This window comes from Convolutriloba macropyga, chromosome 6 (genome assembly GCF_964194025.1).
Source record: "Convolutriloba macropyga chromosome 6, txConMacr16.3, whole genome shotgun sequence".
NCBI classification, from domain to species: Eukaryota; Metazoa; Xenacoelomorpha; order Acoela; family Convolutidae; genus Convolutriloba; species Convolutriloba macropyga.
Window position 1 is genome coordinate 41,887,595 of NC_134473.1, and position 27,150 is coordinate 41,914,744.

A 27,150-nucleotide genomic window follows, 5' to 3' on the forward strand; every position below is an offset into this window, starting at 1 on the left:
CGTCTTTAAATGCAAAAGAGTCGCTAAAAGTACACGCCAATTGTATCTTTTTTTTTAATGTTCTGCTTTACTCGAAGTCGTCACAGACAATTTTTTTCTTTAAAAATAAAAACAAGCAAAGAACAGAGATTGTTTAAAAATTATTATCTATGCATATAAAATAGATAATACTAGTTGAAAAAATAACGCGCAAAAATTTGGGGTAGTTGGGGTTAAACCACATCACAAAATGCTCAAATGTTTAAAACTCTGGTCAAGTTTTCATTATATCTTAATTTTTTTTTTCGAAGTCAATTGTTATAGTCACTTAATTACAATATATTACCAATCGAATATTGCAGTACCTCTTGTAAGTGTTTTAATTGATTCCACAAAACCAAGATTCCACAAACTTTAGTTCAGAATTTTTGCCGGCCATTGGCATAATCGAGCGTTCGCCTAATATCCTACGACCCATATTAGTATAAGGCAGCATTACCTGTGAATTGTGCTGTCTTTTGCCTTGATGTAATAATCGGAGATCTTTATTTATTGCCCTAAGTTTTCGCCTTCTCATGATTAAATAAGTATATTTGGCGGTTAATTATCAGTTTTTCGGTAGCAGTGATAATTGTGGTGCCAATTTTTGATTAGATTAAAACAATAGCTATCTTTTCTTTGTCTTTAGCTTCCCATTCCATGAAGAAAAAAGCCAAAGAAAGGTCATTTCTCCTATGAAGATGAGGACTGACTTTTGTTTAATACCGAATACCAGTTAATATTGTTATTTTCATAAACAACATGGGATGAACATGCGCTGTTCACACCCAACATCGGCGACCACAGTCACTCCATACTCAACAGTTGTTTATTTTTGTTTCCATCTGTTTTAATTTGACAGTTACAACTTTGTTCAAAAAATATATATGTAGAGAAATTTCTGCATCTACATTTTGTGACCATTTTTGTAAGATTCTTGCAAGGGAAAGCCCCTATCTTGCAAGAGTCTTGCAAGATTACACGCCTTTCTCGAAAGAGTTGCATTGCACGCCTATCTTGCAAGATCTTGTAAGAATCTTGCAAGACTCTTGTAAGATTATACAATTTGGTACAAGAGGCCTGCTGGATTCTTAGAAGATTTTACAAAATAGGCGTGTAAGATCGACTAGGGCAGACAGAATAACTTAACTGACGTTCTGCTGCTAACTTTGAAATAATTTGCCGATTTATGCCAATCCTTGTCAAGTAACCAAAAAGTTTTTAAGAAGTTTGTTAAGTTCTGTGGCGAAACTTTTCGTGCGAGCAAGAATCAAAAATGGAAACCAAAGACATTGATTCAATATATGCAGAAATGCATGTTTGATAATGGTAAAGAACTGTCTTTTTATATGTCGACATACGGCGGCTTTTCTGTCCAAAATTGGACAACCACGCTCTTTTATACCAAATACGGTCGACCTGTAGTTTTGTTTTTTCATAAATCGACAAACGTTCATAACTTATGCGGTTGACCCAAACTCTTTTCATGGCCCGCGAGGCATGGCCAAACGCGCTAAGTGGGCAGCCCTTTAATAGAAAAGTGGGGGTTTATTTTCGTGGGGGTTTATTTCCGCGGGGGTTTATTTCCTATCTAAAGTGAAATGGGTTTCGCGGGGGTTTTTCTAAGTATTCTGCAACCGGATGAATATACTTATTCCATGCGCAAAATCGACCATTTCATTGCATATTTCGACCTCTCAACTAGGGCGGTCAAATCTTATCAGACATGAGCTAGACATTTTGGTAAAACAGATAAGCGCAATTTCTAGTAGGTTCGAAGTTTTGTCAAAGTGTCAAAGTAGCTACTGCATTTGTGGAATCATTCAATAAATTAAATTGAACTTTAAATTACGATTAAACTGAGCTCTCCGAGTTGTTCTTTTGATTGTTTACATCTTCTGTGCGGTGAATAGAAGAGTAGTCGGGACAGATGGGAAGATAGTTGACGAGGGGAGACAATTTCTCAGGAATTCTGTTCAGGAAGGGAACTTGGTAAGTACTACAGGAGGATTTTGCACCAATTCCATCAGTTTCATCCTCGGCTGAAAAAAGCAAACATATTTTCATTAAAGCGAGTTTAATTGAAAAAATTTAAAAGAACAAGAACGCCCCAAAAGTAGAAAATGAAAGCGAAGCTGACAAGTTTGAAAGCGCGCAGCTCTTCTTTTTATTTACTTGGAAGCAAACTTTCGTAACTCTGGTCTAGACCCATGGTTGTTTCAAAGAACCTTCAAATCTTTTTCCGCAGATTTCCTTTCACAGCTGCCGAAGTTGTGAAGTAGATAAATTTCTATCTGTTAAAGTAATTATTCGAATGCTAGATTAAAATGGCACACGAGTAACTTTACAATCTAGGACGAACCTAGAACCTTTCAATTTAAGTTTGAACTACCGGAAGTTTTCTGGTCAAAATTGTGGAGCCGGATTTCCTGGAACATGAGCGCTTATGGTGTTAAATTGCAACAATATCTTATAACTCGGAAGTACCAAATAAAAGTACCACTAATGATGACGACGCTCGACTAGATATCAAAGCTAATGGCTTCTTCGATTCACGTTTCAGCAGAACGTTCTTTGATGTGAAAGTGATTAATCCTTATGCTAAGAGTTTCCCAAGAAGCATACCGTCTTCATACAAAAAATCACGAGTCCATCGAGAAGTTGAAATACAAGCAAAGGATAATGAAGTGAAAGCCACCTTCTGTCCGTTAATCTTCTCATGTACAGGAAGAGCTGCTCCATCAGCATCAAAAGCCATACAGAGATTTATTTCCAGGATCAGCGATAAGAAAGAAGGTTCATATTCGGACGTGATAACGTACATAAGGACAAAAATAAGTTTCGCACTCTTGCGTAGCTCCATACTCAGCCTCCGTAGAGCGCGCTCCATGCGCCGGCGCCCTGCAGCGGAGCCGTGAGTAGGACCCGTTCTAGAGGAAATGAGGCTATTATAAATGGTTCTATATTTCCCAATCCTGGTTCAAAATCACTACGCATTGTATTTTGATTGTTATTTATCATATCTGTTTTGACTATAATTCTGATGCTTTAATTTCTCTATCTTTCGCATCTGATGTTTTAATTTTTGACTACTGTCAGGATTTATAAATATACATAGGAGTTGACTTGCTGTCCCCGAGTTTACCGACTACCCTTTTAGGCGAGGGGCTTTCTCTTAATTGACCTCTTTTTTAGAACTCAGAAATTGGATTAATTGCGTGGTGGGAATTGAAAAATTGTCAAGAACGGTAACAGAACACTGCAAGTCAAGTACATGGAACCTTAAAATTAGCATCCTGGCAAAATAAGTTGAGATAGCAAGTTATATTAATATTAATATGGCAGATGATATATGACCAACAAAAATTCTGCCTTTAAATTTTTTCAAGGATTCTAGAGACTCAATAAATCAAAACTTTAAAGCTGAAGTCAAAAAATAATGGTAGTAGTCTGCTACTGCTACTGCTGTGTGTGTCTGTGTATGTGTGTGTTTGTGTGTGTGTGTGTGTGTGTGTGTGTGTGTGTGTGCTCCCGATCCAGGTGTTCCAGAGATTGAGTGCTATTTTTGGGTTTTTCTAGGTCATTCCAGTCTGATTGTTTTTGTCTGACGTCGTCTAGGACTGGGAAGTTTAGCAGGTTGTGTTCAAACGTTTCTGGCCCTTCTTGACACCATCTGGACTGTTCTGTATCGCTTTTTCCTGTCTTGTGTCGCCAGTATTGTAGCTCCGAATGGTGGCTAGAACGCAGCCTTTTGATTTCCGCTTGTTCCTTTCGGCTTAGGGGTGTCGTCCATGCCTCTTCTTTTGGGTGCCTCCTCCTTCAGGTGCCTGTTGGTGGTTTTATTTGCGGTGTCATGGGGTGTTCGGCAGTCTGTTCCAACTTACTCCCCTGTAATGCCAGTTTATCAGCTTTTTCGTTTCCGTCTAACCCCACATGGCCTGGGCACCAGATCAGGAGCGGGGTTATGCTTCTATTTTTGTTTTCCTTGATGAGTGACATTTTTTGTTCTCCCAGGTTGCTCTTAGGGGAATTTGAACCGCAGAGTTGTTCCATTTACTCCGAGGAGAGAGTCAGTGGTGACTTTCATCGATTTGCTGTAGTGTTCTGCTGTAGTTTAATAAATGCTATCGTTTGTGAAAATTTGATATTAAGAACTATTACCTCTATAAAGAACAAGTGACGATATCAAACCTGTTACTAAAATTTTAGTTGATCTTAGGGAGCAAAAAATAAAGAGTTAATTTTAAAAGAGCAAAAAAAGGCAGGTTGAATCGGTTTTTGTAGCTGCCTTCTTTATTCGGTAATTTTTTAAAGACAAAACTAGTGTATGGTGGCTTTGCTTCCTATGTTTGTTTCCATCAATGAATTTTAGCAAGCTCCGAGAGCTACAAAATCAGTTTATTGTGCAAAGGTTTGTTCATGGAAAATGAACTTGAATTGATCAGTGACCTGTTTGGAAAAATAACCTGATTCATTCCAGGCAACTAGTCCCCTCTCCTCCCTAGTTCCTGGGATGCTGTTGTCCAGAATGAAGCCAGTCATTCCCCCGATGAACATGGATGTACTCAACAACACACTCACTATCTGGCTCAGCTGTTCATTACCTGAAAAAAGACTCGGAGGATAAGATCCATAAGATTTGCCCTGATTACTTAGACAACCTGCTTTTCAAACATTTGCGCTTATTTTTTGGTTCTCGTGTCAAATTATAGCAATTTTTAGTGAAAAAGGCCATCTCAGTTTTTCGACTCGGCTTGAATGGTATCGCTGCCGCTTTTGACAGTCTGCTATAATAAAAAATTACGCATAAGTTTATGGATCCTCATATTACAAGAAAACATTTCCATCTTCTGAATCTATTATTCATATATATTAAACGAATGGACACCATTGCTCCACTATTGTTTTTGTATTACCATGTATGAATTGGTACAAATAAGAGGCGAGTATATTTTCTCTGGATACTTAGCGCAGTCCGTTTTGTCTTCTTAATACATGGGAGAGAGTGTTTTGAATCGGATTGCTCTTACGCTTTTATCTTTGCCACCCTTGAGCAACTATTACCATATACGGGAATTGATGAGAATTTTCTGTATTGTGCAAGGAAGATCCGCAAAATTTGGGATTAACGGAATTAAATCAAAACCGCTTTGGTATAAGTAAATTCCGGTACACATAAAGTTGCCAATTGAATCATTGAAACTGCCTGTGATGCAGGTACATTTGTAGGGCCAAGGTAAATTTCTGCACTGACCTACATCAATGGCGTTTGGATTCTGTTTGACCCACTTGGGGAGAGCGATACCCACGAATATGGAAATGCCTAAGACAAACAGATTGCGAGTTGATTTCAAGTCCACCATTTGTAGGTTGGACAGACCAACTCCTGTGATCCTGCAACATAAACAAACTTTTCAGCAAACTGTTCACGAGCTCATGAGTAAAACTTTGGAAAGCTTTATTGCTAAAATTGGAGCAACATTTCCAACATTGCAAAAATAATTTAACATAGCAAAACAGCATCAGCACAGTTGTCACATGAACGTATGAGCAAAGAATTCCAGGTCAGGAAATTTTAAAGCGAAAAAGAAATGAGCGTAACAAACGTAAGAAATTAACGGAGTGGGTGGATGGTAAGAGCAATCAGCGGAAGTCATTAATTGCAGCAATAAGGACTTTGAGCGGAATTTTTCAGCTTTCCGCCCATTCTCTGTAGATTCCGCTCACTTTGCGCACATTTTGTCGGCGTTCTGCTCATTTGTTCCATTTTCTTGATCAACAACCGTGTGGTTATGTTTTCAATTAATTCTCGTTGCGATTACAACAGTCGTATAACAAACATTACACTGAAATTGATTAGAACATCATTTTCCACCATTCTTTTCTTGATACTCTTCATTGTTCCGATCCCTCTTGAGGGGGGAGGAACTATATACTCAAATGGGTTTTTTTGTTCAGACAATCTTGGCCGATCGATATATGCATCGTAGAGAGTTGAAACTGGTATCATTAGAAAGCTCGTCCAGCGTAGAATATGGAATAAAAAAGATTTTTTTATTTTTGTTTTTTACAGGGAGTTATCGAGGTTTAAACTTCCGAGAAAAGTAGAGTGAACTCCGTTCTATTTATTCATATTTTCCGGAATTTTTGCCTAATATTTTGTGAATTTTGCTAAAATTTGTTAAATTTTTGAAGAATAGTGTAGTTGATTTTTTTAAAAGACAAAAAATAAAATCGATTATTTTTATTATAAATTCTTGTCAAAATTTTGGCTAAAAATTTCAAAATTCAGCCTTTTTCATCAAAAATAGCAAGATATTAGCGTTTTTAGTGAACTTTGATTAAATTTGCCGGAAGTACAGACCCAAACACCACTGACACAATCTTTGTACACTCAAAATGGGGCTGTTCTTACTTCGTTGAGAGTGTTTTGTAATTAAAACTTTGCCGTTTTTTGCTAACTTTACTCGTTGATTATTTATATAGAGCAGCATTTATTTTTGATTTTTTATCTAACAAATTATGTATATCTATAACATTCGAAAATTAAGTGTTCCTAAGGGACGAATAGCTTTAGCAGAACTGGTTTTGGACCAATCTTGAACTGATACAATGAAAAAAATTCGGATTGTAATCAGTCGGTCGCTTTTTTTTATATAAAAATTGATCTTCTTTAAATTAACTAAAGAACAGAACAATTCAAATCAAAGCCCAGTAGTGATAATTGCAATTGGCTTCCTAAGCAGCTCCAATTTAATGCATCTAGTTTTTTTACTTGAAAGCTTATGGTCGTTTTCACTTTTAACGAATTTTAATTTTTAAATAAATAATGGCTTACTGAACATTGCCTATATTTTTTTTCTGAATTTGGTCAACTTGTAGCTTAGTGTCAGCAAAGAAAGACTGCCTCTTCTCTCTACTGGATTAAAATTTAACATCTATTGAGGTTTCACGCCTTAAGTTATGGTTTTTCTGGCTTCGATACCACTAGATTTCATATTTTTTTTATTTTCAAGTATTTGCCGCTCTGTTCAAGTTTTCTAGTTTTGTCACATTATCACATTGTTGACAGTTCAGATATCCCATTGTTGCCATTCAAAAAACACACACCACTATTTTAAAATCCTCAAATATATAGATTATGTTTTAGCGTTTTCGACACTACTTATATTGAAGAATTCAATTGAATTTTTAAAATTTTGTCTTTAACTCTCGTTTTTAATTTGTCGTGTTAGTCATATGAAAATCTCGGTATAATGGTAGGTTGCATTGGGTCTTCACGGGAAGATAGATTAGCCGATATTCTGAGCTTAGTAGATAGCCTTCATGATTTTGAAAACAATTGTTTTAAAAAAAAACACTTTTCAACTTCGCAATTTGTTCTTTTTATCGTCTATCTGTTACCTAGACTCGTTAAGTACAGGTCAATTATGATTTTATTGGTTTCAAGGAATGGTGCCAAAAAAAGATTGTTGTCACAAAAATTAATGTTTTTGAAGAATTCGTTATGAATTTACTGGCTTCGACACGGGTTTTTCCCAAAAAAAGTAAGTTAATTTTTGGTTTTTGTCATATTTGAGGTTCTTTTTGTAGACGTAAAACAAATTTTTGATAATTGCCAAGCGCAAGGGCATCCTTTGGACAAATAAATGAACCTAATTTATTATTTCTTTTTGTAATTTATGGCCTTCATGACTTTGGAAGTAATTTTGTTTCAAAAAAAAAAAATAGTAATACTTAATTTTGCACTTTTCTCTTTTTTTGTCTACTTGCTACCTAGTCTCTTTAATGAGAGTTTACATACATACATACTACATTATCGGTGTTCGAAGAGGGCGCAATCAAACATATTTTGAGGTCCAAAATATGGCTTTACGGCTTCGACACCTTTTTCTGGTAAGTTTAAATTGAATTTTTGTTTGTTATCTTTTTGTTTTTCTTTTTTCTTTTTTAACCGCGTAAAAAGGTCTGCTTACCGTTCTGTAGAAGCATTGATAATTCTAAACCTATAGGATATTTTAGTTGATTTCTAATTGCTTTCATCACTTTGAAATCAATTGTTAAAAAAAAACAAGCGAATTTTTCAACTTTACTGTTTTTATTCTTTTTTTTTGTCTAATTGTTACAAAGCCTTATTATGGATGGGACACATAGCATTTCTGTGGAATTACAATTCATTTTGTTTAGTTGCAGTTTTATCTGACGCTATGTTGACTTTGTTGTTAATTTTTGTTTTTTAAAACGGACATAAAGTTTTTGATGTAAGTAATGTTTGTAGTTGTTGTGGGATTTTGCTCTTAACTTTGAGTTCGTCTTTACTCGCTTTTTTGATATTGGCATATCTCATCAATCTAATACATCATTTTTCGGTCCACTGAGTTATTTGCTTTGGAGGCAATCTTTTCGTTCATATTTTTTTGAAAAATACCTGAAATTTTTGGTTTTTCTATCTGTTGCTCATTTGGTAGACAATTATGCCGAAAGTGTGGATGAGCGGGATCGGAACCTTATGTGCTATTGCACATTACCGAGGCTCCTTGTTTAGTGTAATCTGAATGCAGAGTTTGCCATTATTTAGATTTTCGTTGTCATCGGACGCTAACGAGTTATTCATCGGAACGTTATGCAACTGTTGTTATGGCAACGAGAGTTGATTAAAAGCTTTAATGTATTATACTGTATGACGCATAACTATGGAAGAGTAAGCGTTTAGTTTTCAGTGTTATCTCCGTACCTCCATCAACGAATTCGTTTGGTTGCCAGGCTGATATCCTTGTTCATAATCAGATGGATTATCAGGGCGCGTGTTACGTGATCAGGGGCTTTAGTCAAAGTTGTTTAGTAGCTGATCAATAACAAGATACTGTCTGCCAGGGGTGAGGTGGTGGAAGTATGAACCACATGATCGAGACACAAAACAGCCATGACTCGACAGTCCAGACAGTATTTGAAGTATGAATCGAATTTGCGCGAAATAGCGCGAACATGGTCATGGCTGATCATGGTCTACATGCGTGTCTGATCATGGGTCTGAAAGTGATTCACTTGAGCGCTTACATGCCAAACATTGTGAAGAAAACACCTCCAATGATTGGAGAGGGGATGGTGGTGAAGACTGCCCCAAATTTGCCCAGACAGCCCATCAACAACATCATTGCACTAGCCCACTGCACAACTCGCCTGCTGCCCACCTAGGTCATCAAAATATATGACAAAAACAAACCAAAAGCGCAAATTCTACCTCCAATTGTAGAAAAAAATTAGAAGAGTTTCTAATTTTAATTCGTAACAAAAATAAAGAATACACAAATTTGTTCATATTTGAAAAATTCAGAGCCATCTCACAGCAAGAAGAAAGTATTCTATAAGGACTTTTTGTCAAATTGTAGATCACATTTATTGATTGCACATTGCAGCGGAAAAATTTTGCAACTGCGATTTACAACAAATCCAGGGGCGATACTTTATCGTCACACTTTATCGCCCTCTGATATTCAATGCAATTTATTTCATTTGTGATCCGAATGAGCTTTTTGCTTTGACCTCCATGGTAGATCGCCGGTAAATTAATAGACTCTGTAATTGATCTTTGGAAAATTTTGTAACGGTATCGTTAAGTTGTAATAGCTGATCACATCTCTTAATAGGCTACACCAACCAACCATTATCTGTTAAATGTAAAAACAAGCTTTAATTGTTCACACATAGTGATGAAATAACTTTGTTCACAGTGGGAAAAGGAAACAGTTCCCTTTGTGTATTAACAAAGGTATAGTAAACACAATTAAGACATCTATGTGACCTTTGTGATTCCAATGGCCCCCACATTCTCAGAGTACGAAGTTGTCCCATTCCCAGTGCCCCATATAGCTGCCACCATGCAACACACGCCCTCCACGAATATGCCTCTGTTCACTGCATGCAGCTCTGGCTTCTTAGCCCCGGCCAGTCTGGCACAGGCGTAGTAGTCACCCACTGACTCCAACATACTGGCCAGCACTCCTGCCATCATACCGATTGTACCTGCTGTCGTGAAGATGGGCAAGCCCCACTGGACTGAAATTAACCGGAATTGTTTTTTTTATAATAATAATAAAAATGAATTCAAACCAAACATGGTTTCCACTATCTCAGTTTTGCCCCCTTAGCGTAGGTTCAATTTTGATTAAGGTTTTCTAATGAATCCCACCCAGAAGGATAGCAGTAGTATCTGAATGTAGACATGGCTTCCGCCTCAAAGAATTATGTCATTTCTCTTTGGAATGTTTTGGGATTCATCAGAAGCAAAATAAGGAAATTTGGGATTCCTAAACGACGAAATAAGGAACTCATTTCACTCAAAAACGTGGGCGTACGAACTCTGAAGTGGCCTCTGACCAAACTCAAATCAGACCATTGTCCAGACTTTTTGTACTGGAACTCATTTTCAAACCCTGTAATTTTGGCCTGGAAACACCATGTGTGTGATCGATTTGGCTCTTAACAGAGGTCCTTTCTTTGTGGGTGACTTGTCCTGAGAAAAAAAACAAAAGCTGGTTTTGCTCTAATTTCAACTTTTTCCTCATTTTTTTTCGACAATTGTTCGACTGGTTTCATTTTTAATCTCTTAAATTACATTTCTGTATAAAGAGTTGTTAAGAGCATCTAACCTTGATGACAGATAGGGGCATGATGCCATCGGAAGAATTAACCCGAAGCAGAGTCAGCATTGATTTTTGGAATCTTCTCTAATTTTAGCTTTGTGGACATAAAATGGATAGAACATCCCAACCCTCAATTATCGCTAACAGACCTAAATAATGATTAAGTGGTGGACTGCAACCCAGGTTGGGAAAAGTTCTGACAATAATGTAAGAAAATAATTGGTGAAGTTTTGAGAAGAGTCCTGAAATGCGCTGAAACTTTCAAAGGAATGCTCTGAAGTGCGCTTAGTTATTGTAGTAAACAAGCTCAATTGTAGCTGAAATTTATTCAGGAATTGTGCTGAAAATGGGTTGAAATAAGGAATGCTCTGAAATATATGATGAATTAATAGAATAACAGCGCATGCAGCAAATTTCAGCGCATTTCTTAAAAAATCATGCGCTGAAACAGCAATGATAATTTCAGCCAGGACTAGAAAGTTTAATAACCCAGCTTGTGGTATATCAAGCTAACAAAGTTGCTACTTCAACAGAGCTTTGGTGCAACGGTAGCATGCCTGGCCGAGGTTCGTTCTGGAGATAGTAGGTTCGAGTTGGGTTGTTACAAAAGCAGTTATTTTAAAAGCACTCGGAAACAATTGTCGGTAAGACTACATTTTCATTAAAGAAGCTTAAGAAGCTAAGCTTAAGGTTCTTTCAATTTAAATGGTCATAACATGAATCTCACATGGATAAGGTATTCGAATCCAGGGCGATTGTCTGATCACATCCAGTTTGGTGTCTACCCTGGCTGCAACCCACACGCTATCTCCACTCGATGGCAGGACACCACTCATTGTCAGAATGACACACACAAGCCACGAACTTAATATTGCCAACATCACCTGCAGTTGAATTGGTTCTCTCAGATCTCAATCTTTTTTAACAAAATGCTACTGAGTCGAAGTTACTAGTCCAATTGATTTCCAGAAAACGTCTTAAGTGAATGCAAGACAAATTGAACTTTAAAATTGTAGCTTGAGATGATGCAAAAAACAATATGAGGAAAACAATGTATCAGAAACCTATCCAAAATGAACTAGCTTAACCCCTAATATATAATTTGGAACGATGTGCTTAAAACCGAATCAAAGTTTTGAAAACGAAATTGCAGCAAATTTTGAAGGATGCAAAACCAATTGAAATGAATTACATCATCAAAAGAAATCAATTCTAGTTTTTCATTATTTCATTCTTTGATTAACTTGTTTTTCTAAATAAAAATTGTGATTTGTTCCTTAATTATTCAACTTTTACCATTTAAAGCTTCCGAGGAAACAATCAATCTCTAAATTCTTAGGTTTGTTTGAGGAAATTAACAATATTGTTTAGCATCAGGCTCAAGACACAGATTTCACGTGTTGATAGTTCTGACTTATTTGGGGGAAAACCTTTCGAAATGAAACTTAGCCGCAATGTTCTGCCAGAAACTTGATTTTTATGAAGTTTTTTCAGTTTTCATGAACGAATTCGCGGGCTTCATGCGTCAATCAATGGAGCATAATCTGATTGTAATTCTTTGAAAAAGATTCCTTTCTATGACTGAAATAATAAAAAATATTAAAAAGATTTTATACAGAAACAAAGAAGGAAAAAAATTTGAGATTATTTTTGGCATTTTTGAACGCTTTTCTTACAAAAACAGAAGTCAGATATTCTATTATCAGAGTCCAAAGAACGCACAATTGATTATATTTTGTTTTTTGAGGAATAGGTTTTGTTTTAAATGGCTTCGACGTCATATTCTTGCGAAATGTAATACAATTTTTGGGTTTCTCGTCTTCATTTTTTCGTTTTTTTTTTTGTAGACGTACTACATATTCTGGACAAAGGGGAGGTCTCAATGTTTTCATATTGGGGGATGATTGAGCACTAATCTATTTAAAGATTTCATTTGATAACTGAGGGTTTTCATTATTTGAATTTTTTTTTCAAGAAACATATATACAAATTGGTAGTTTTTTTCTTTTTTGTCTATTTGTTACTGAATCTCATCAAGGACAGGTCCCATGTTTTTAGTGAAGAAAAAACCAGTTTGTTTAGTTTAGGTTTTATCTGAAACTTTGACTATGTTATCGTTTGGTTTTTTTTCAAAAAATAGACATTGAGTTTTGGACGCAAATGTTTGTTGTTGCTATTTGATTTTTCTCGTAGTCCTAAAAGTGGCAGGTCTTATCGGATCACTAATGTGGCAATATTTACCTTTCTAAGTGATTTGATTTGTAGGCATTTTTTTAAATCATACACCATTTATTTTTGATCAATATGTAAGACTTTTTGAAAGTTTTCTATCTGTTCCTCATTTGGTAGACAATTAGAACAAAATTGTTGATAAGCGGGCTCGGAATATTATGTGCAACTGCACATCACTGAGCTTCATTGTTTAACTTTTAGCGCAACAGAGAACAAGTGTTTATGATGAAAATCAGTTCAAATTGTGACCTCCTATTTAAAGTAACGCTATAGTTTATTGTTGCATCTGTTAAAAAGGTCATCTTGAATTGAGGTTGTGAAGCTCCCGCTACTTGAAAGTCAAAAAAAGTTTACCGCAGCATACCCTATTCAATTTGCGCTATTTTCAACGGAAATTGATATTGAAGATGCGTTGATTCCTTTGCCGCCAAATGTTTACCAGAAGTTGTTTTGAGCAATGTTTTACACAGTTGGCTGTTGAAAACTGGCTGTGATGTTTGCCATTTCGGTATTGATGTCCTCATTATCATCATTTTTGTCTCCGTGAAGGTGAACGATAAAAGATATGCTTAAACAATTTGAATTTGTTTGTTGCCGAAGTGATCGCGTGTTGATCACACGAGAGAAATACTTTAGACTTAACGGTCTTTTAATATATTCGTTGTAATTGCTGTTGATAGCGTGCATTTTTAATTCTCGTCCATTCATTCATCTGTTGTCTTCCTTTGGATAACTGTTGTTTCTGGATTTTTCATCTCCAATGCCTCAAAATGGCTGAAAAATTGTGTTTAGAGTCCGGGTTACAGTTCTGACTTGAACCACTTTTACAAATTTGTCATTTCCGTCGAAGATTTTAATTAATGTTGATATAGCCAATAGCATTTGAGTTGCGTTGTCTCTTTGACAGTTACAAGGTCGTTAACGGCGTAGCACTGCCATTTTAGTCGCCCCTGAAGTGTTGTCAAGTATTCCACGAAACACTTTTTGAAAATTTTTCTCATAATGCCCTTGATACTTCTGTTCGGTAGAGATAAATCGGAAAATGGTTTTAACAGGCGTAAAAACATGAGTTAGTGTTACCGTAAAGGGGTCATATACATCACTGTACAGTGGGTTTTAACATGCGGGAAATGAAGATTGTCTAAATTTGTGTGACCAATAAGCTTAAGCTCTCAAAATCTTTCTTTTTCCTACAGTACTATGAAATCACAATTCAAGGTATTTCTCGCTGCTTGTCGGGGTGCTCCGAAACGGTAATTCAGTTGGAGATTGTCATCCAGTTGATCTGCTGTATAGTAGTGAAAGCATTGAGCCCTTCTTTCAACTCTTTGACAATTGGTGACTTCGGAAACCCAATTTCTCGACGAGCTCGAATGGAGGTTTTTGAGTTGTCTAGGTAAATGTTTTCGAGCTAACCAAGTTGAGGTGGTAAACGATTTATGGCATCCAGACAATCATTTTTAGTCAATGTTGTCGCTGATTCCATGTGAAGAGCCCGCTGGTAGTCTTACAGGTAAACGGAGTTTGAAAATAGAAAATGTCAAAAGTGGTCTTCCTCACATGAGCTTCCCTGATCAGAAGTACTGTGATTGTCGAACTTGAAACCTCTTGGCTGATCCAAGTTACCTACCCAACCTTATCTAAATGAACATTACCAATTTTACTTACCTAAACCTTATAATTTTAACAATCCTTAATAATCCTTAATAATCATTAATAATAATCTATTTTCTGAAAAATTCAATCATATCTAACTAGTTTTTACCACTTTTCTCCTTAATAAGTTTCTCAGTCTCCACGTAATTTGTCCCCCACTGAACTTGGCAACCCCAATTGTTAGAAATGTTGTTGCTTTTTCCGTCTTCCATCAATGAAGAAGATTGACTGGATAGTTAAACCCCTGCAAGATTTTTTGACCAAATTTTACAACACAGTTCTTTGATAAAGGTCTGAAGAATGATTTCATGAGATGAGTGGACCCTATGTTCCATTGCAGCCTCAATCTTGTTCTAACGTTGTATTGGAGATGTATCCATTTTCTGTGAATAGCATTGGACGTAGGATTGTCGTGGCTGAATTCCACTGGCAAGAGTTTTTTTTGGTACTGCAGCTCAGACTTCTGAGTAAACGTTTCGGCGTAACAAAAAAATTGAACCAGTCTTCCATATGAGGACATGCGATAAATCTACTCCATTATAGACTTTTTCTAACAAGTTATCACCATTGTCATTATCTCCGATTCTCCTGTATCCCTTTCATTTTTCAATGCTGGCGGATGTTTCTCAACTGACCCGACCGTTGGCCATTGATCTTTTTTTTTGTAGCCAGTAAGATCAATACTATAAAAAACTTGATTGGGCTGGTAAACAAATGATTCTGAGATCTTTCTTGATGCGCACTAAGCAGGGTTCTCCTCCGTTGACTCAAATTTCCAGTTGACAGATGAAATGATGTTCTAAATTTTCAAAATGGTTGGCATCGAACGTCCTCTTTGAAAATCAGTAACTTCTGAAACTCAACTTTTCCTCGGATTCCAATGGAGGTTTTTGAGTTGTCACGTTAAATAAATTTGAGCTAACTAGGTTGAGCTGGTAAAGGGCTCGTGGCATCCAGACAATCATTTTGATTCAGTGTTGTCACTGATTCCATATGAACGGCCTGCTGGTAATTCTACGGGTAAACAAACTTCAAAAGTAGAAAATGTCAAATGTGTTCTTTCTCACATGAGCTTCACTGATCAGAAGAACTGCGAATGTTAAAATTTTAAAAGTTGGGTTTCTAATTTTCTGTTCTTTATTCTATGAAAAACATGCTAGACGTCCGCCCATGCGAATAACTCTTTTGTCTCGGTCAAAGAAAGCAGAATTTTCCCACTTGTACTTAATACTTGTTCAAATAATTATTTGAAACCTCCTGGCTTATCCAAATTATCTACCCGATCCACAACCACTTCTCTGCCTGAACCTCACCAATTGTACTTACATAATCCTTATAAATTTCAACCTTAATCTCTTTCTTGAACCTTTCAATCATGACTAATTCGTTTTTACCAGTTTTCTCCTTAATAAGTTTCTCAGTATCCACATTCTTTGTCCCCGCCAAACTTGACAACCCTCATTGTTGGAATTGTTGTTGCCTCTTCCGTTTTCCATTAGGTAAAACGATTGACGAGACAGTTAAGCCCGTCACGAATTTTGGACCAAATATTATAAGACAGTTCGTCCCTGAAAAAGATCTGGAGAGATAGATCTTGAGATGAGTGGACTTTAGGTGCTGTTGCAGCGTCCATCTTCTGCCAACGTTGTTTTGGCGATGTACACTTCTTCTTCAATGAATAGCATTAGACCTAGGATTGTCGTGGCGGAATTCCGCTGGCAAGAGTTTTTTGATACTGCCACTTAGCCTTCTGAGTGAACGTTTTGACGTAACAAAAAACTTGAACCAGTTTTCCATAAGAGCTCATTCCATAAGTCTGCTCCATTTTTGACTTAGTCAATTAAGTTATCACCATTGTCATTATCTCCAATTCTTCTGTCTGCCTTTCATCTTTCAATGCTGGCGGATCTTTCGCAATTGACACGACCGTTGGTCATTGATCTTTTTTTTGTAGCCAGTCAGATTGGTATGATAAAAGGTTCGATTGGACTGAACAAAAAGTGCCACTGAGATCCTTCTTGATGCGCAATAAGCAGGGTTCGCCTCCGTTGGCACAAAATTCCAGTTGCTTGATGGAATGATGTTCTATATTTTTTCAACATTGTTGGCATCGGACGTCCTTCATATTCATGGAAAGTCTGGAGGCGAAGCAACTGCTACCGTTGAATATATAAGGGCTTAAAGGCGTACACTTCTGTTGAGATTTGATGCTACCACTTCTACAAAAATTGGTCCTTTTTCTTCTGCATAAGGTCCCAATCAGTGTTAACATAAATTCCTAATAGCAGAGACTCTGGTCTCTGCTGTCAACATCCTTGTGCGAATAAAACTGTCGAAAAGTTGTGGCATATATACCACCGCGGCATACATTGTCGCTGATGCATCCTAAAAAACAAAATTTCCAAGTCTGACATTGTAGGTGAAACTGATAACACTTTTTGGGAAACTATGATACTTTCTAAATCACTCACTTGACACTTGAGTCGTCTGCACTGCCGCTTTAGTAAGTTATTTTGATATCTCATCCAAGTCCGTCAATTGAAATTATTTGCACAAAATGCTCTATTGTTGTCGACATAAGCCATCCCAAACGTATCAAAAAGCCGGAGGACTTCTAATAGTATTGTCTGTCTGGTTGCTGGTGTGTTTTTTGCAGCTTCGTTATTAGACTAAATTAATCTGGATCAAGTTTCCACTTAACTCTTTATGTTTCCGTTCTAAACCTGCCGCTTTCAATTGACATTTCGTTCTCTAATTCTGGAAAAATTGGCGATGGACGTTCCACAAGTCCTGCATTGCTCTTGCCAATTTCAAAATTTTTCTGCAAGAGAACTGCTAAGGTTGAGTCCTGGAGCTTCCTTTCGCTTTCCACATCAGGCGCTCTTTTCAACAAGTCGTCAGTGTATATGTTTACACTTAGTAGGTTTAGATTCTAAGCTGTACATTTTTGTCAACAAATTGTTCCGCTTATACTTGTAATTGAGGACCTGAATGAAAGGTTGATGACCCTATCTCGTACGCTGGTCGAATCATCTAGAATGATTTCCCATCTGTCGTGTGTAGTTCCCTCCAAAGTATTCGACAATAATCCAAATCTCCAGTGTCCGGTCGAACATTGTGTGTCCAGTTGACCATACAAGTTTGCAAAGTCTGCTAAACGGGCCTCGAGATGAAAAACGAGACGTATAATGATGCCGAATAGATGCCGAAAACGGATAATGGTGCTGAATAGAAGCAACCGTTGTAAGAAATTCCCCTTGTTCAGTTCACTGAATCACCTTGAACTACCCAAAAATTGGGAGATATATTGGAATCTTGCGCATTGACGGCTGAGTTAATAGCTTTTCTTTGATTTGCTGATAAAATTTTGCTTCGGGATTCGTCTTTTTTGCGATCGATGTCGATGAACTCATTGATAAAATCTGCTCATTGGTGGCGCAGAAATGGTTGCTGTGGAAGTCCGTTCACAAGACCTCTACGTCTTCCTAGTGCTTGATTTTATACCACTTCTCCAGTTTTTTTGATGGGGAACTGTACGAAGGGTTCTTCATGTTTTCGGCCATCTTTCGTGTTTTTCACATTAAGTGATGTTCGCATCTTTTCTTCTTGTCCTCAACTGGGCCCCCTGGTTAAGTTAATGAATACAATATCTTGAATAAAATTTGGGCTATGTTTGTATCCAGGGAGTTCGCGTTTCAATTTTCCTTTAAGTTTCTCCTTCTAGGTTATTTATATTTTTTTGAGAGCGGTAATGCTTTAGGTGCTTAAAGTACCCAAAGCAAGAAACAATTTTATTTTTAACCTGTTTTTCGTCGGATCATCAAACGTTGAGGTGCAACACTTACTTTTATTGATTAGACTAGCTTTAAATACGTTAAATTCTTCAATGCTTTATGCTTTGAATTCAAGCTCAAAAGGAAGCAACTGCTCGCGATTAAATTAGAAGAAATATTGTTTTCTTATTTAAAATCAGGTGGTAATTTTTTGTTTTTTTTTGTTGACGAACTCATCCTGAATTGAAGTTGCAAATCTCCCGATATTTGACCACTACAGAGTGTAATAAGAATTTTGTCAAAAATTGTTTATCTTCTACCTTTTTTTTTCTTGCTAGAAGCGCAAGGGCTCATTGCTGAGCCTACTTGTTCTAATAAACGCTTGTTTCTCAGTGTTTCACATCGTTATATGTGGGTTTGGTCAGTGAATAAAAGAAATTGAAAAGTTACTGGAAATAATTTGAAGATAGGCAATCGAGTGTTGTTGGTGAATGGTAGAGGAATCGAGAATCGGACCAGGTACTGCGAGAACAAAGCTATCAACACGAATGTCCTGAAACACGTGACATGTATCAACAATTGATATTTAAAAACTTGACGCAAATAAGCTCCTGCTTTTGGTTTAAGAAAAAACTCCCACTTGACTATTAAAGAGCAGAGCTGTTTTCAGCGCATTTGGTGATGCCTCGCAGGCCTTGGCCATGTCATTTGTTACGCTGTCATCAATGTGTTAAAACTTCAGACGTTTCATTAAAATACAACAGCCAGTGTACAATGTTTAGAACTGTTTCCTTAGAATGAGTAAAAAGTTGTTATGCACACGTAATGGTTCCTAAAAGGTAATGGTTTAGGAAGAACACTTAGTTAACCCCAGTAAACCCCAATCGCTTCAAGTGATATGTTGCATTCTGATGAACGAAAAAAGGATGAAACAGACGAATTGGTAACAGTGTTCTAACATGGATGATATGGCCCAGTTCTGTTGTGCAAAGTAGGTGGCCTCTTCGAACAGGGCTAGTCCCACAAGGGTGATAGTGGGGGTTATACACAGGGGTCCCACATACTTCAATAGCCATCCCATCACTCCGGTTACTCCAACCAACACTTGAACCAGAGAGGCAGCCAGAATAGCCCCCTGAACCTGGAATAGAACCTTTGAAGTAGATTACCTCAGCAGTAATAAGAATTCGCATATATTTCTGCACAACGAGAATTTCATTCATTTCCGGATTTCATTTCATATTCACATGTTCTAACTGTTCCAACCGCCGGTTTCTGTAGAATGAAGCTTGTTTACGAAATATTTATTGGGACGGACGTTTCTGGATCAATTTCGCCAAAAATTAGTTAATTTTATACTTGATTTGCATTTCTTAGGTTAAAATGTTTGGCACAACCTCATACATGTGAGAATTGTCCTGCTATTTTGTTGTAAGTGTGTGTGTGTGTGTGTGTGTGTGTGTGTGGGGGGGGGGGGGGGTTAATTTCTCTATGAGCGGGGTAAAATGATATGAGAATGAGGGGATAATTTGGTTTGGAAGGGGGCAAAGTGATGTAGGAGTGGGGCTGCAATGGGAGGACTTTTGAGGACCTACCCCTGACCAAAATTGCAATGTAAGAGTGAACTGCAATAGGAGGACTTTTGATTACCCCTTAGCGAAATTGCGATGTCAGAGTAGGTTGCAAATGGCAGGACTTTTGAGGATTTACACCCTTAACAAAATGGCGATGTAAGAGTGGGTTTCAATGGCAGGACTTTTGAGAAACTACCCCCCCCCCCGAACAAAATGGCGATGTAAGAGTGGGCTGCAATGAGAGGACTTTTGAGGACTTACCCCCTCCCCCTCACCAAAATTGGGATGAAAGTGTGTGTTGCAATTGGACAACTTTTGAGGAATCACACCCCCTTCCCTTACCAAAAGTGCGATATAAGAGTTGGCTTCAAAAAGATTTAAGAGCTTTGATCTGTGTTTGCTAAAAACTCCTCCCAATGCACCGCGCACAATGTTCTCCACTTACAGAGGTTAGACTCATTGGCAAAAGTGAAGAGTCAAATCTGAACTTTGCATGCATGGAAAATGTTAACAAAAAAATATTGTTCATAAAACCGATTTTAGTTTGTTTTGAAATCTATACGAATCGAATGTAAACAGACGGAATTTTAATGCAAGGAGAATGCAAGGACAGAAAATAACCAGTTAACCGTAAAAAATTAGAACTAGTAAGTTCAGTCTCATGCGAGAGTTTGTTCGATTTATGCCTAAATAAGTTGAAGCAAGGTTTTGTTGTCTGAAATTAAGGGAATTTTAATACTTATTTGAACAAATTTCATGTGACACCAAGCTTTTTACGTACAATTGGCCGTTTTTCAGTAAGTAGTAACAAAGTAGTACTTTTTCCAGAACACCCTGTCTCATTTTTTAAATCTCAATTTACCCAAAGTTGTTTGATCATGCGCGCGGATAAAAAGTTCTCGTCAAGTGAAGAATTGCTGATAATGTATTAGCTTCAACACTTTGATGTTGTAGGAATAATTATTAAGGACAGCGTTAAAATCCATGTCGTGTTTTTCTTAAGCTTAGAGCAGAACAATTTTTTTGCAGAAAGCAAAAAATTGAAAGAAAAAATACAAAACTCAAGCAATAAAAGCAATGATAAGTTACAGTTGCAGTTAAAATTGAAAATCATCAATTCCCACGAAAATTATTTAATGTGTTCATACTCAAAACGTTATTGGTTCAGAATTTGGTACTGCGCAAATCCGTTTCTGACATATAAACAGACTGGATCTAGGAAGACCTTCGGGCTTTGATTTCCCGAAAATCTAAGGCCACTTCTGGTATGACTAGCATGTACTGATTTAAATTTAAAAAATTTAAGGCAAATTTTGATGCATGAGGTAGGGACAGAGGAAAAATGTAAAATATAAGTTAAATACAGCTGGTGGTAGAAATTAAAAAAACGGTCCACCGGAAAATTTAAAAACAAAGAGGTGTTACTCGAGAAACGATTTGAAATCAAAATATTGTCTTCCCGGGGTAACCACCCAAGGTTTTCCGTACTGAATTTGCCCATTTCAAGATTAACTTCTAAAACCTGTACTAAACCAAAAAGTTGGTCATTATGTCCAGAACAACTATTAAGACCGTTCAGAAAAATTCCATAGTAAAAACAGCGCTGTGATATTTTCGAAAATGATGAAACTGCCTTAGCTAGTCAGAAATGCAAGCAAAATGCAAACGAAATGCATGCGTTCTGTTAGGACTAGTCGCCAGTTAAAACACCTACAGACATACTGAATACTGAGCGCATACTGCTGTTGATACTAATACTGGATACTGATACGGGGCGAAAAGAGTGCGTTCGGGGTGACTTTTGGGGTGCGTTGGTGGTGTGTTTGGGTTCTGTTTTGGGTTCAACCCGCAGCGCGCGTTCAGATATTTTTATAATCAGAGCAGTTTTATTGCGACCCTCTGGGTCACTTAGCAGGTGTGTCAACGATCTCCTGGGTCACTTAGCAGGTCTTGACGTCATAGAAAAAATTTCAGTTGTACGCAGCTTTTTGGTACCATAGTGGAATCACCTTCAATCTTTACCTTCTGACAACAGGGATAAAAATTTAAATCTACCTTTTCCTGTACATATTTTAATCCTAATTACCACTACTTAAACCATATTTATAGACATTGTGAAAAATTATGAAAAGCCCGTCAGTTTATGGAATTCTATTTTTTATTTTTTATTTTTTGAATTTTATATCTCAAACGTACCTTGCGAATTTTTCTGTGCCATAGTTCTTCACCTGAAACAAATGCAAAAAATATTCAGCTTAAAAAATTTGGTTGCTTTACTAGATATAAATACGAACTCTTCTGCTTTTTTGCAGTTTTGGTGAAACTATTTAGAGGATTTTGCTGATAATCCATGCATATTGTTGATAGCTTATTAATGTAGTGGGGGGGGGGGTGTATTGTGCGTTTTATTAACTGAATGGACATCCGAAACAACATTTTCTTATCAGTTGATCATCAATGACCTATAGCATGACAGCCCAGGCTGAGGTGTTAGTGCCATTTCAGCGCATTTTTTTTAAATAAATACACTGAATGAGATGAATCTGCTGAATGCGCTGAAGGCGCTAAAAAGCGCTGAAACGTGAGATTTTTTAAAGTTTCAGCGCAAGAAGTTATATGGTAATACGCTAAAATGCACTGAAACTATTTACGAAATGCGCTTAATCTTTCAGCGCAATTCTTACAAACTTGAGATTTCGTCTCAAGACCTTGAAGAAGCCAGTAATGCGTGAAAGACTTGAGCTCAATGAGCTGAAAAGTGCGTTTCTGCATTTTTTTTCTGAGCACTGTAATAATACTTTGCCGGGACGGAAAACGTTTGAACCAAAGTGAAGCGTCAAGGGGACAAAGTTTTTGATTGGAACACAGTTGGCATTAATTTTTATTTTAGCTGACAGAACCCGCTGAAGAAGTGTCTTTGACTACAATTTTTTCAGAATCAGGTTAATATGATCATCCCTCGACATGTTGTGCAAAATGTTGAGTTCATAAAGTGATCTCAATTTCAATTTTGAGATTTATATGTCACATTACAGAACCATTTGAGGCATATCCATTGCACGCGAGGCTTGGCTAAATTTACTAGTCTTACATTTAAAACTTAGTGTAACTGACTTTCAGCAAAATAAAATTTATCTCACCTAGCTAATCATTATTAAGCTAAAGGGTCTTTCCGGCAACTTTAACGGTTAAGTACAAATTTAGGTCTATCTTGGGCACTTTGATATATTGGATGTAATTTGGCGTCTGGTATTTAGTCTTGATATCCCAAGATCATGGCATTTGCAGACATATATAGTGTCACCCTCATTGCAAGAGTAGATCAATTATTCCACGCATCCAATCTCTGCGTCGCGTTTCACTCCAAAAGGCCTCCAAAATCATGTATACAAAAATTAAAATCCGTCAAAAATTGTTATTACATGTAGTCGACTTACAGTTGTGGCTAAAGTAAACGGGTCTATTAAAAAAGTTTGTACAGAAGCCGTTGTCATTTGTTTTGACACCGCAACTTTCAAACGCAAAGTATTTTGTAATAATACAAACAGATCTGAAAAAACTAATTCAGAATTCACTTTCTAAACTATGTTGAAATATTGTTAGATCCACTTGTTTAAAACATTGTAATATGGGTTATTACTAAACTTATTGCTCTGGCATCTGTTGAAAATACTGTGTTATAAACTGTCCATTACTAAGCAAAATTTTTATCAGATCTAGCAAGACTCCTGCAGGTGGGTGGTCAAAAATTGGGCAAATGGAGGTCTGCATTGTTTTCACCTTATGGCTTTGATTTTAAGCTTTATGTTAGTTGTCAATAAATGGATAGGTCTCGTTTGCTTTTCCTCTGAATAAGATATTTTTAGACATTCATTTTTTAAACTCTGGCCTGTAAAAATAAATTTTACCACAATTGCTGCAAGCATTTAAATGAGAAATTAGCTTTAATGCTAACTTCAAATTGACTAATATCGAAAAATTAATTTGCAAATATTAAAATGCGTTTTTCAAAATGTATTTATCTATGAAACGAGTAGAGGATAATTTAGTGGTTAAATGTGCCCTCACGAATGCTCTGTGTGCAGCACCCAATTAGACGAGGGCCATCTATTCTGTTTCCATTTGTCTAAAAAAACAAAAAATACCACTTTTGATCTATACTTTTAGGCACAAACACTCAAAGTCAATAGTTTTTAACTGGATAATCGTCCTTACAAGCCAGTGACCTATCATACGATTTTATCTCTTCAATTCCTCATACGTATCTGAAAACATGTAAAACGGGGCTTAGCGTGTGGGATATGGCAACAAACGAGCAATTATACTTTTTGGATCATACTATTATGCAATAGATTATAGTAAATTACCCTATAGTAAAACATTATAATTGGTCTTACACTTTACAATGCTTTTTTCGGAAAACACCTAACATTAGCGCCCGAACAATTTCCATTAAATTGGAAGTACCCCTGGCTCCTAAATGGTTTACAGACGAAAAATGTTGCTTTTGACCGGTATTTTCCGACTATGATTGTTGGGATGTGTTTTCAACACACTTATTGACCGCTCGTGACCGCTGATTTTACTTGAAAAACTGTTAGTGTAACCACCCATTCCTTAGACGACTATGGGGTCAACGTTTGATTACTGTTTTTTCATGATTACATATTCATGTTTTAAACCTTAGTGTATCTCAGTTATATTAAAACAGTTACTTTGCTGTTTTAATGCATTTGAGGGCAAAATTTTTCTGGCGTTTGTGAACTGATTACATAGGTGAATAAAACCCACATTACTAAGGAAAGCGATACTCATATCTGTGTCGGACCAATTGTGACTCGGAGTTGAGTCAAGCTGTTTCACTGACTATTTTATTGTTTTTGTCACATTGCTCAATTTAAATCTTACTAAAGTAATTTCGTTCGTTTCTTGGTTGGAGCATTACTTAAGAAGTATGATTATATCATATAAAAAGCTATTATGAAGATCGAAATCAATACAACCCATCATTAAACAACGGACACAATTTTACTCTCTCTAAAATACTTCAAGTCGGGTTGGTATATTGTTGACTATTTCAAGATTTATTTTTGGTCTCAAAGTCTTCAATCTTTGTGAAAATTTCAGAACCTTAGTAGAAAAATGTAAACCATTTTTTAGATTTTAGGTCTGTGTATTGGTCATGGCCTTCTTTGCGATGACGTTTGGTCAATTATTTAAGTAAAGAAACGGTATCAACAGGACACCTGATATTCTGAAGAGAAACTAGAGAGATCCATGTTGTTTAGCCACCCGTTTCTGGTACGATAAATTGTGACAACTGCTCTCTTCTAACCCGGCGCTCTGAGTTCAAGCCTGAAACCTTATGCCAGCAGTTTGTTGTTGTGAAGTAAATTGATAGCTGACGCAGCTCGTGCAGCAAAACTTCTTCTACTAAAGGCTTTCAATGGTACCAGTTGTTTTCAGGTTTATATAATCTTCGATCTACCGGAGCCTTGTAATGGTACTAGCGATATTCAAGCTGATATAACCTGTTATGCTCAATCAATGTGAGTTGGGTCAATTGTATCGCGATTGGTATTATCCAACTAGAAAGTGGCAATTGTGTCGCGAATGGCGAATGTGTTATCTATCTTTTGTCGATTACTTGGCGATTAGGCAATCGCGTCGCGAATGGTTGATTTCTATTTAGTTAGTTCAATTGAGAAGCGTTTGACAAAGATTTAATTCAACTGAGCGATAGCGCTGAAATGAGAAGAGTGACAACTAAAATTAAATAAAATGAAGAAAAGGATTTGTTCAACATTTGATCAAACATCCGGGAAGTAAAATTAGATTTGTTTACAGTATGAAATCATTAGACAGCATGAACAGACATTACTTGCAAAGTGGGAGGAAGTTAGTAAGAAGTTAGCAACAAAATGAACTAAATAGGCATTCGCCCTTCAAATGGAGTATTCAAACAAACATAGACTAAAGTACGAGTGTAGATACAAGAAAGGTATCTATCACCGTACGACATTTCTCCCCTCTTGGAAAGAAAATAAATTATTAATTAAAATCAGAAAATTAGTAAATATTCACCGGTTAGTAAGTAGTAAAATATTAAATAATAATTAAAATATAAGTTTGAGAGAGAAAGTTTGTTTTAATAAAGTTTTTATTCACTGTCACTTTGCTCAGCCGTTTCCGCTTGTAATACAGTCATCTCTCTCGGCTGTTCTTGTCGGTCATCAATACTCTGATATGAATCTCCTACAGTTTCGATGTCTTGATCGTCGACATATCCTTCGGTATTGCGAACCTTTTCAACTATTGTCTGGGTCTTCTTTTTCTTTAACGTTCGTTTACTTCTTCTGACAGATGAAGTATCAGAATCCGATGTGTCGCTTATGGTTAAATTACGTTTTGAAGTTTTCTTCAAAATTGGTGTTGGGTGTATAGGTGTCGGTGATGTTGTTTGTGTTGTAGATGGTCCTGCTACAGTCGAATCATCCATTTGCGGCGCAATTGGACTTATGTTGAGTACTTGTACTAAATCAGGTCTGTTTTGAAAAGCTGTGTCGTATTTTGGATTCCTTTTCGGAATACGCATCTTTAGTGATCGTGCGATGTTGCTTGTTGTTGAGATACATGAACGTCCAGAAGAAACTATACTTACATCGTCGGCTTGTCGTTTATTCCTCTTAATTTTCTTGTCCCCGGTGTTTTTCCGAATTAGGTCTTTTTTGTGAAGTTGAATTTTCTGCTCTAATGTTTTTTCTGTTATTTTCTGCGGGCGGCGATCTATATATTCTATTAATTTTGTTTCGCGTTCGGCTCGTGTCCCGAATTTCGCGATGTCAGAGTTCCTGACTCTAACTTCCTGTTTATATGGCTCCTTTATAACGCTCGTTGTCGGACTTATTTTGCAGACGGTGCTCCCTGGCGCTAGTACTTCATAGAGACCGTCTAAATTCTTTTTCTGTCGTTGGGTTTCGTGACGCTTTCTGGCCAATTTAACTTGAATACTTCTTTCGGAGCATGGTATCTCGCGGCAAATGGCTTCGGGTTTAAGGAATCTTGTTTCTCCGTCCTTGCGTTTTTCTTGTTCCAATCGTGCGCGGGAACTTGCAGCGCAAATGACCTTTTCTATTTCTGTGTCGGAGCATAACGCAGTGTCGGCCCATTGTTCCTCCGTTAGGTACGAACGACCTGGGATTGTGTCCTCGTCTAAATAATAATTAATTATGGCATTATAGTTCAAATTTTTAT

The 27,150-nt window shown here is 36.9% G+C and overlaps 1 protein-coding gene across 1 annotated transcript in view; it reads right to left on the minus strand.

Moving 5' to 3' along the window:
* Positions 1 to 1,837: 1,837 nt before the first annotated feature.
* Positions 1,838 to 27,150, minus strand: part of LOC142341321 (solute carrier family 23 member 1-like) — a 66,172-nt gene continuing 40,859 nt past the window's right edge. Inside the window, exons 7-15 of the mRNA XM_075392246.1 lie at positions 22,093 to 22,124; positions 19,282 to 19,463; positions 18,773 to 18,875; positions 11,389 to 11,545; positions 9,821 to 10,074; positions 9,076 to 9,209; positions 5,273 to 5,412; positions 4,485 to 4,622; positions 1,838 to 2,060 (exon numbers count right to left, since the gene is read on the minus strand). Coding sequence (XP_075248361.1) covers positions 1,873 to 2,060; positions 4,485 to 4,622; positions 5,273 to 5,412; positions 9,076 to 9,209; positions 9,821 to 10,074; positions 11,389 to 11,545; positions 18,773 to 18,875; positions 19,282 to 19,463; positions 22,093 to 22,124 — 1,328 coding nt within the window. The 3' untranslated portion in view covers positions 1,838 to 1,872. The remainder of the gene's footprint in view (positions 2,061 to 4,484; positions 4,623 to 5,272; positions 5,413 to 9,075; positions 9,210 to 9,820; positions 10,075 to 11,388; positions 11,546 to 18,772; positions 18,876 to 19,281; positions 19,464 to 22,092; positions 22,125 to 27,150) is intronic.